This window comes from Plectropomus leopardus, chromosome 16 (genome assembly GCF_008729295.1).
Source record: "Plectropomus leopardus isolate mb chromosome 16, YSFRI_Pleo_2.0, whole genome shotgun sequence".
Lineage (NCBI taxonomy): Eukaryota > Metazoa > Chordata > Actinopteri > Perciformes > Serranidae > Plectropomus > Plectropomus leopardus.
Genome location: NC_056478.1, coordinates 321,983 through 331,982, shown reverse-complemented (window position 1 = coordinate 331,982; position 10,000 = coordinate 321,983). Strand labels below are relative to the sequence as shown.

The 10,000-nt window shown below is 45.6% G+C and overlaps 1 protein-coding gene across 1 annotated transcript in view; it reads left to right on the top strand.

The window, feature by feature from the left end:
• LOC121955712 (disintegrin and metalloproteinase domain-containing protein 17-like) overlaps window positions 1-7,306 on the top strand; it is a 9,221-nt gene extending 1,915 nt beyond the window's left edge. Inside the window, exons 4-18 of the mRNA XM_042503773.1 lie at window positions 8-96; window positions 444-624; window positions 1,103-1,233; window positions 1,306-1,392; window positions 1,462-1,572; window positions 1,929-2,073; window positions 2,169-2,260; window positions 3,707-3,859; window positions 3,934-4,133; window positions 4,665-4,768; window positions 4,848-4,982; window positions 5,781-5,911; window positions 6,296-6,463; window positions 6,585-6,641; window positions 7,076-7,306. Of these exons, the coding sequence (XP_042359707.1) occupies window positions 8-96; window positions 444-624; window positions 1,103-1,233; window positions 1,306-1,392; window positions 1,462-1,572; window positions 1,929-2,073; window positions 2,169-2,260; window positions 3,707-3,859; window positions 3,934-4,133; window positions 4,665-4,768; window positions 4,848-4,982; window positions 5,781-5,911; window positions 6,296-6,463; window positions 6,585-6,641; window positions 7,076-7,228 (1,937 nt within the window). The 3' untranslated portion in view covers window positions 7,229-7,306. The remainder of the gene's footprint in view (window positions 1-7; window positions 97-443; window positions 625-1,102; window positions 1,234-1,305; window positions 1,393-1,461; window positions 1,573-1,928; window positions 2,074-2,168; window positions 2,261-3,706; window positions 3,860-3,933; window positions 4,134-4,664; window positions 4,769-4,847; window positions 4,983-5,780; window positions 5,912-6,295; window positions 6,464-6,584; window positions 6,642-7,075) is intronic.
• Window positions 7,307-10,000: the final 2,694 nt, after the last annotated feature.

The following is a 10,000-nucleotide window of genomic DNA, read 5'->3' as shown; positions in this document are numbered from 1 at the left end:
GTTGCAGGGGAGGAAAACTCTCGAGTCCAGGCTCACATTGACGACCACGAGTTCTCGGCTCACATCCTGACTGACGAGGCCGAGTACAACGTCGAGGTGAAACACTCGATTTCTGTTTGTCGGTAAAATCTTCATCCATGTGAGGAAGAAACAGGCTGAATATCTACAAAAAAACGAAACACCGTCTGTTTATATAAATATATGTTGATTTCTTTATTGTTTGACTTTGAGAATTTTTGGAGTAAAGATGGAAACTGAAGTAAAACTGAATGAGTTTGGATTTTGGACTTTTGGTCGGACAAAATGACATCAGAAGTCGTCGTCTTGGGCTGCGTGAATCGTAACGGGCATTAACAGACCAAACAAATAATCGTGAATTAAAAAACGTAAACGGTTTTCAGGCCGCAGAATCGTTCCTCACGTGGTTCTTCTTCTCTGCTCAGCCTCTGTGGAGGTTCACGTCGGAGCCCGCCGACGGTCGTCTGCTGATCTATCGCTCAGAGGACATCAGGAACCTCAGCCGCCTGCACCAGCCGTCGGTCTGCGGCTACGTGACCTCCGACCCCGGCCACCTCCTCCCTGACGGCGTCAAGACGACCCCGCTGGAGGACGGAGGGGAAGCAGGTCGGCAGGTTTCAGCTCTGAATGCCGAAAAATCAATCAGTCAATCAATCAATCGATCAATCAATCAGCAATACCCTGCGAGACAAACAACGTCAGTTTACTGTACAGCTGCTTCACAACAAAAGCCTCTGTGTGACTCAGCTCAGGAATCATTTTAATGTGGAAAAAGAGCTTTTAATGTGAAACATCAGCTTTTAATGTGAAACATCAGCTTCTAATGTGGTTAAAATAGAAGAGCTTTTAATGTGAAAATATCAGCTTCTAACGAGGTTAAAAAAAGAGCTTTTAATGTGAAAGAAAAGCTTCTATTCGACCCCCCCCCCCCGACTATGTTTCTTCTATTAGGTTAATCGTGTGTGGTTATTTTAATTGTAATTTTAATAACTCGCGGTGTGTGGTTATTTTAATAACTCGCGGTGTGTGGTTATTTTAATTGTAATTTTAATAACTCGCGGTGTGTGGTTGTCTCTGTGGTCAGAGTCGGTGTTCAGAGGGAAGCGTCAGGTGTACGACCACACGAAGAACACCTGTCCGCTGCTGCTGGTGGCCGACCATCGCTTCTTCGAACACATGGGCCGGCGGGAGGAGAGCACCACCCTCAACTACCTGGTCAGTCGTCAGTCCGTTAATTTAACCCCTTCATCTCCACACAGCGACGCTCACCGCCCGACTGTGTTTCAGATCGAGCTGATCGACCGCGTCGACGACATCTACAGAAACACGTCGTGGGACGAAGAGTTCATCGGTTACGGAGTTCAGATCCAGCAGGTGATGAACTCTCTTTTTTAAAAACGAACATTTGGAGCGCTGAAAAGTTAACCCCGTGTTTCCTGTCAGATCATCATCGAGAAGATCCCGACCGCGGTCGAACGCGGAAAGAGTCACTTCAACATGAGAGGAAGTCCGGCGGAGGGTCGGGACGTCTGGGACGTCAAGAAGCTGCTGGAGGTAAAACCTGACAGACTCACGTGTTCCTAACAGCGTCCGCATGGTCGTGACAAACCTGGAAGAGTCATGGAATATGCAGATAACTATTTCCAGGCCTGGATAAGTTTAAGAAAACCAAATATACCCTGAAAGTTTTGAGCTTTTCATTTCTTAAAGAGTAAATATTCAAAAAACTGTTATACGGTGATGAGAAAGAAGCGATGAGGAGAATCGACGGTCCTCTCAGACAATGTTTGGTCTTTAAAGTTTGTCTAAATTCATTAAGTCCTGGAAAAGTCCTTGAAATAGATCAGAGATAATAACAGATCAATAACTCACAGCGTATCTGACGTCTCCTCCTGTCTGTGTCTCTGCAGCAGTTCAGCGTGGACATCGCAGAGAAAGCGTCCAACGTGTGCCTGGCTCACCTCTTCACCTATCAGGACTTCGATGAGGGCACTCTGGGTCTGGCCTACGTGGCTCCGTCCAAACTGGACATCCCCGGAGGTCTCTGCTCCAAAGGTGAAGTCCCGCGGCCCCGTCACAGCCGTCCACTGTCCCCAAACACCCGAAATCAGGTGACAGACTCATTAACTTTGATCCGTCTTTTTCCGAAGCCTGTCCTCCGTCGACAAACGAGCAGAGAGCGATCTACCTGAACACGGGTCTGACCAGCACCAAGAACTACGGCAAGACCATCCTCACCAAGGTGGGCCGCTGAAACCTTTCCTGTCCGCTCTGTCCACATCCAGAGAAGGTTTGGACATAAAACGCTTCATTAGCACAAAAATAAAGTGAAGAAGCTTCTGAGAGCATGCTTCAGAGTTTATTAACCCTTTAACGCCTGGACTCAGGCGCCTTTCACACTTCCGAAATCTGAGAAAACTGCTTTGTTTCTCTCAAAAACATAACGAGCAACTGAAACGGAAAAGATCCAAAAATGAGCAGGGGGATTTATAAAATATTATCAAAAATGGGGAAAAATTTCCAGAAAACTAAACTTATAATTCTTGTATTATATATTTTAAACTATTATATGAGTATGTTTTTTTAAACTTTCATTAGGTCATTTTCTTTTGTTTTGTGCTTATTTTCGGGTAATTATCTTGTAACTTTATATTAATTTTTTTTCCTGTGAAGCTGCTCATCACCTTTCCATGTCTTTGATAGAAATCAGGCCAATTTGCTCAGTTTTCAAAGGGTTAAATATCAACGTACCTTCTTTGTCCGCCACGTTCACCTTCGCTTACACTCAAGTGGCGGCGCTGCAGATGGATTGTGAGCACAGAGACGTAATTTAGTGCGATAAGCTCTAAAATATTCTGTGAAAAAGAAAGAATTCATCAAATATTCCCGTAAAAGTAAAAGACAGACGTCTCTGCAAACGTCAGACATTTCTGTCTCTCAGCTCCGGGTGTTAATGTGTTAATGATCGGCTTTGGTTCCCTGCAGGTCGCCTCTCTGTCCACGAGCGTTTTTTAGTTTTTAGGATCTCCTGATCTTCACGCCTGCAGGAAGCCTGTTCTCTCCTCAGCGTGGCGACGGTTTCTGTGCGATCATTTAACAGCGTCCCCGCAGATCCAAAAAACTGGAAAGGTTTTGAATTCATCAATCAAAAAATAAGGCCTTAATTACTCTTAAAAAGTCTTTAATTCATTTTCTTTACGTCTTTAAAATGCTATACATATAGATATAAAAGGTGCGATTTTATGAACTTTTTTTCTGACATTGCAATTAAATCTTAAAATAAAAGGTAACTTAAAAGTAAATCACAGAATATCAGTAACAGGAAAGTTTAACTTATCTGGACTTTTTCTCCGTCATTTTCCAGCAAAACTTTGGTCACAGTGAAATCAGTCCACTAACTTTTCTGTTTTTTTAACATAGTGGCATCATGTGATAAAAGCTGGCATTTAAAGGGTTAAAACTGTGCCAACGGACGGATGTTTGATATTTTTGATCAGGACTGATGTTGGTTTAAAGTAGAAAATCATATTCATGTTTAATATCTTTTAAAGCCTGTTTTGAAAAGTGTGTTTCGTGCTCAGAGCGGTACGAGTGTGTGTGGTATTAAAGCGGGCATTAAGGGGTTAATAGTCGTGTAAGCCGACAGCTGCGGTGCGGCGAGGTTCAAAAGGTTACGTTGTCTCCACAGGAGGCGGACCTAGTGACGACTCACGAGCTCGGCCATAACTTCGGAGCGGAACACGACCCCGACAACATCCCGTACTGCGCCCCCCGAGAGGACCAGGGCGGGAAGTACGTCATGTACCCCATCGCCGTGAGCGGAGACCACGTCAACAACAAGGTGGCGTCTGGTTCCTGTGTGAGGTTTGACACGTATGCGTCACATGACAAGTTAACTGTCTCCTGTGTGTCCAGATGTTCTCCAACTGCAGCAAACGCTCCATCGTGAAGCGTCTGCGGGCGAAGGCTCGGACCTGCTTCAAGCAGAGGAACATCAACGTGTGCGGCAACTCCCGGGTGGAGCAGGGCGAGGAGTGCGACCCCGGCCTGCTGCACATCAACTCCGACCGCTGCTGCACCGCCGAGTGCCGGCTGAAGGCCGGAGCTCAGTGCAGGTGGGACCGCCGTCCGGCTGTTAGTCCGAGCCGCTCACAGCTGGACGGCGTTTTACGCTCAGTGTGTACGTGTACGAACACGTTTGATCCCCGACATGTTTGAGCTGTCAGAGACAAACAACAACACACCACACACTGTTCTGTTTACACGGTTTGTTTGTTTGTTTGTTTGAGCTGCTGTGTGTGTGTGTGTGTGTGTGTGTGTGTGTGTGTGTGTGTGTTTTCCTCTGAGCTGCAGCTCACACACACTGCTGCTTCCTGTTTACTCTCAGTTTGTGTCTCCAGCTGAGACCTGATCCTTCAGTGCAGAGACTCTGCGCTGCAGGACTTCAGACTTCAGGGCCACGTCTGAACAAAGGGGGGCCAGGGGCCGGTCCAAAGAGCCCCATACACCTCTCTAGGACTTTAGGACGTTTTTCGTTTTTTTTTCTAGGACATTTTTAGGATTTCAGGACGTTTAGTGGATTTTAGAGTATTTGACCTCAGTGCAGAGGTTCAGGTCTCCAGTGACCGGTGTCTGTCTGTGTTCAGTGACAGGAACAGCGCGTGCTGTAAAAACTGCATGTTCGAGTTAGAAGGCGAAGTGTGTCAGGAGCCCATCAACGCCACCTGCAAAGGACACTCGCACTGCACAGGTCAGCCTCAGGTCAAAGGTCACACGACTGCCAGCTGTTCAGAGACGCTGAGAGACACTGAGGACTTTGTGTTTGACAGGAAAGAGCAGCGAGTGTCCCCCGCCAGAGAACGCCTTGGACAAAACCGTCTGCCTGGACAGCGGCGAGTGTCTCAATGGAGAGTGTGTCCCCTTCTGCCAGGCCGTCCTCAAGCTGCAGCCCTGCGCCTGCAACGGTACCTCTACTGCAGTACTAGTACTCACTACACACTGAGCGAATACTACAAGTACTCACAACACACTGAGCAAGTACTACAAGTACCCACTACACACTGAGAAAATACTACACTACAAGTTATAAGTACTGATACCACACTGTAAAAATACTACACTAAATGAAAAAGTGCTAACACCACACCATGAAAGTACTACACTACATGTTAGAGTACTAACACACTACCCTGTGAAAATACTACACTACACTACACAAAGTACTGTTACTACACAGTAAAAGTACTACACTACAAGTAGAAGTACTACAACCAAAACCTCACTTGAGTAAAAGTCTCAGTATTACATTTCTCATTTTAGTTCCCAAAACACTGCATGCTTATTTCTGTTCCCAAACACTTTGCACCCATTTAGTTTTTAAACACCCTGCAAATGTTTTAGTTCCAAATCGCACCCTGCTTGTTTCAGTTCCCAGACATCTTGCTATCATTTTAGTTCCCACAAACCCTGTGCTCATTTCTGATCCAAACGCCCCTCACTCCAGTTGGTTCCCACACACCATGCATTCATAGAGCACTGTTCTTATTTTAGTTCCCAGCTTTCCATGCACATTTTAGTTCCAGTGTCCACCTTGCACCTATTTTAGTTCCCAAATTCCCTGTGTTTATTTTAGTTTCCCTCAGCTGGAGGATTCAGTCAGCAAAAACAAACAGAGAGAAAAGACCTGCACGGATTTCTCTCCTGCGAGCGTCTCCTGCTGCTCTGACACTAAAGCGGCTCTTTCTTCTTCTTCTTTGGTGCAGAAACAAACTCGTCGTGCAAAGTCTGCTGTCGCAGCAGCGGCGGCGTCTGCGCCCCCTACCAGGACGAGACGGGCAGCTTCCTGTTCCTGCGTAAAGGCAAACCGTGCACCGTGGGCTTCTGTGACGGAGCGGTGAGTTCCCTGTTTGTCTCCGGTGTGATCCATGGATGTATTATGATGTAGCAGATGCATTACAGGAAGTCTGGATACGGTGCTGGGGGCGGGGCCTCGTTTACTGAGAGCTGCTCATTGGCGTATGAAATTTGTTAAATGAGTTGTTTCCTGGGTTTTGACGCTCACAGTAAAATTATTTACTGATTTACTGACGTCTTTTTCCCGATGCGAGTCAACGAGGAAAAGTCTTTCTGGGTCAGTGTGCGCCACGTGACCGACCCGGACACTGTAATTCCATTTTTGGCCACTATGCTAAATTTGCATCAGCGCCTGGGGCACTTCCTGGGGGGTCGGTGTGATGGGACACTTGGAGCGTCACATGACCTGCTGCTGTCTCCGCAGGGGAAGTGCAATAAGCAGGTGCAGGACGTGGTGGAGCGTCTGTGGGACTTCATCGACAAACTGGACATCAACACGTTCGGGAAGTTCCTCGCCGATAACATCGTGGGCTCCGTGGTGGCGTTCTCACTGCTCTTCTGGGTTCCCTTCAGCATCCTGGTCCATTGTGTGGTGAGTCCCTGTCAGCTGATCCGGATCAGATCCAGCTCAGATCCAGCTCCAGTTTTCAAATGTCACGTGACTCGTTCTGGGTGTCACGTGACTGTGCTGTTTCATTCTCTCTCTGCTTTAGGACAAGAAACTGGATCAGCAGTACGAACAGACCACCAAGTCCCTGTTCTTTCCCAGCGTGAGTCAACACAGATTTAAAATGTTTCAGTTAACCCTTTAAACTCTGCAGCAGAAACGCTCCTCAAACACCACCATCAGTGTTTTTGTTCACTGTGACGTCATTTCTTCAAATGTTCATGTACCTAAAATCTGTACCACCTGTAGATTTTTCCAGGTGAGGTCAGATGAGACCAGGTGAGACCAGGTGAGGTCAGATGAGACCAGGTGAGGTCAGATGAGACCAGGTGAGGTCAGGTGAGGTCAGATGAGACCAGGTGAGGTCAGATGAGACCAGGTGAGGTCAGGTGAAAGTTGTATGTTTTGTTTTGTACTTCATTGATTTAAACCGAATTGTGTGAGTCGTCTGTCGTTAAAGGGTTAATGAGGTAAAACATTAAAATCAGCGGACTGCTCCTTTAATTTCACACTGACTGTTAGTGTTGATTTTCCCAGAATGCCGAGCTCCTGAGCAGCCTGGAGTCTGCGTCTGTTCGGATCTTCAAACCGCCGACCTTCCCTGTCAGCACCTCCTCTGCCGGGTTGCGATTCCAGGCGTCCGGCCCCCAACAGACCAGCACCCCCCCCGGCCCCCGGCCCCGCCCCTGACCCCAAGAGGACAGCCCCCGCATGGCCACCATCCAGGAGGACCCCAGCCTCGACTCGCACCTGGACGAGGACGCTCTGGAGGAGGCGTTCGGACGGCCGGCGGGCGCCACACTGCGCTCCTTCGAAGACCTCACGGAGAAAAACATGACAAGTCGAAGCGAGAAGGCGCTGCTGTTCAGACTGCAGAGACAACACCAGATCGACACCAAGGAGACGCAGTGCTGAGGGGACACACCTGTGAGGGGACACGACTGTCCTCACCTGTAGGAGGTACGGTCATGGTGTGACTCGTGTTGTAAACCTGCTCTGTCCCAAAGACTGCGTCCACTTCAAGGTCCGTCCTCACTGAGGTTCAAAGTCTGTCTCTGGTTTAATGGAGACAAAGTCCAAACTGTCCAAACTGTCCTCTCGAAGTTGCGAATCAAACCGCAGAAACGAGTTCTGGTTCTATATTCATCGACTTCATCAGGTGACCAAACAAAGCGAGAAAACAGAAGTTTTTGGGTTTTTTTTTACCTGATCTGACGTCAGATTACGAGATATTCCCCGACAGCGGCGTCAGCTGCCATCTTTCTTTGCTCCACACTCACACATTTAGTTCCCAAACGCTTCACGCTCATTTTAGCTCCTGACTGCCTCGTGCTGGCTTACTCTTAGTTTAGAAACGCTAAACACTCAAATTACCCATACTCACTTTAGTTCCCAAACGCCCCACAATCTCTATAGTTTCAGAACGCCTAACTCATATTTGAGTTCCCAAATGCCCAAAACTCATTTTAGTTTCTGAACACTTGCCATAATTTGCTACCTAAACTCCTCATGCTGACTTTAGTTCCCAAAGCCGCCACAATCACAGCATACACTGCCAAAAAGTGTTCCCTAAACAGCCTACAACCACTACAGTTGCAAAACACGTGGGCTAATTTTAGTTCCCAAACATCCTGCAATAATTGTTGTTCTTGAATGCTCCGTGCTCATCTTAGTTCCCTGAACGCCCCACAACTTTGTGGTCTCATCTCGCTGACATCATGGTGACTGATTCTGGATTTTTCTTGCACTAAAATAAATGTTAATGTGTTGTTTTTTTTCCGTCCAAAACTGAAAAGCTTTAAAAAATATTTCAGTGCCAACAGAGCTGCAAATTAAATTTATTCATTTTGAAGCAAAAAAGCCAAAAATCAGATGGTTTGAGCTGCGTTTTTATTCTTTTACTTAATTGTTACATTAAACTTTCTGTTTTGGACTCAGACATTTGAAGTCGTGATGAGCTTCTCAGACCAAAGCACGAATTTAGAAAATGATCAGCAGATTAATCGACGGTGAAAATGATCAACAGTTGCAGCCGTGAAGTCCAAACTGCACCGAGAGCCAAAGATACGTCAAATTTTAAAAAGCAGCAGGTTTTTTTATGTTTCACACCATATGTTGAAAAACATCAGCAGCTGCTTCAGATGTTCATGCTGCTCTAAATAAAAGTATTTAGTTACTCTGCTGAGCAGGAGTACTTTTTATCTTTTCTTTTGCTGGCTGATGCTGACTTTTATATTTTTATTTGTAGTAAAAGAGGCTTTAAATCAAAGTTGAGTCAAAAATCAGAGGTATTTTCAGATGTGTCACTCAGGCTGTCGGGTACCTCTCGGTTTAGTTTTTTTAAGTGTCATTTTATTTTTTAAACTGAAAGCCATGTTGTTGTTTGTTATTGTTTGTTGTTGTTGTTTGTTGTTGTTGTTTTATTTGTTAAATGACTATCAGAACTCCGTGCCTTCTCTTCTTCTGTGGTATCTAAATGCACTGCAGTCAGTATTTTAACGCTCTGTTTACCGTCTGTGTGTCGCTGTATGCACGCGTTCGTGTGCCATATTCGTTTAACATCTTTGTTACGTTCACCGAGTATTAATATGTTTGTTTTTTGTTTCTGACGTCACTGTGTTTACCCGTCAGTCCCACTGCTGTTTCAAAATAAAATGTTTCACTGTTTTTGTGTGAGAAAACTGTTTCTGAGAAATAAATTTATTGTGAAATAATTTGGAACAACGTCCTGTGATGTGTTTTATCAGCCTGTACAGAGTTCGGCAGACGCCGAGATAAAAAGAAATTATTTAATAACAAATTAATATGGTAGTAAATGCATAAAAAATAATATTAAATAAATCTGTAAGTAAAATGAATTTAACAGAGTGAAGACAATTACAATTACTATTATTAAATATTATTAAACTGTTTCTGAGATTTAACTTTCCATTTATTATTTACTTTTTTCCTCAAAATATTCTGACTTTTTTCTCAGAAAGTTTCAATGTCGCCCTAAAACTGTCGTGTCTTGACTCTTCTTTACATGAAGAACCACGGCGAGGTGTCAGGGAACAAACGTTTGTTTATTTTGTGTGTTTACAGATAAATCGAGTAGAAAAAGGATCAGCTGACCGTCGCTCCGTCAGCTGACGGTGATTCCTTTGGAATCAGATTTCAAACAAAGATTTCGTCTTTGTGAAAAAACTCAAAAACCTTAATCCCACCGATCCGCCATCGCACGGCCGCTGACATCACAGTCAGAAGGCGGGGCTCAGGGCGTCATGGAGCCGGTGCATGGCGACCTCCACCATCTCCCTCAGAGACTCGTCCTCTGCACACGACACCACCTGCACACAGAGGTCAGAGGTCAACTCCAACAGGCTCAATGTTTGTCTGCAGCCTCTTTTTCTTCTTCTGCTGTTGTTGTTGAGTTGTGTGTGTGTTGTCAGTGACACACACACACAGACACACAGACACACA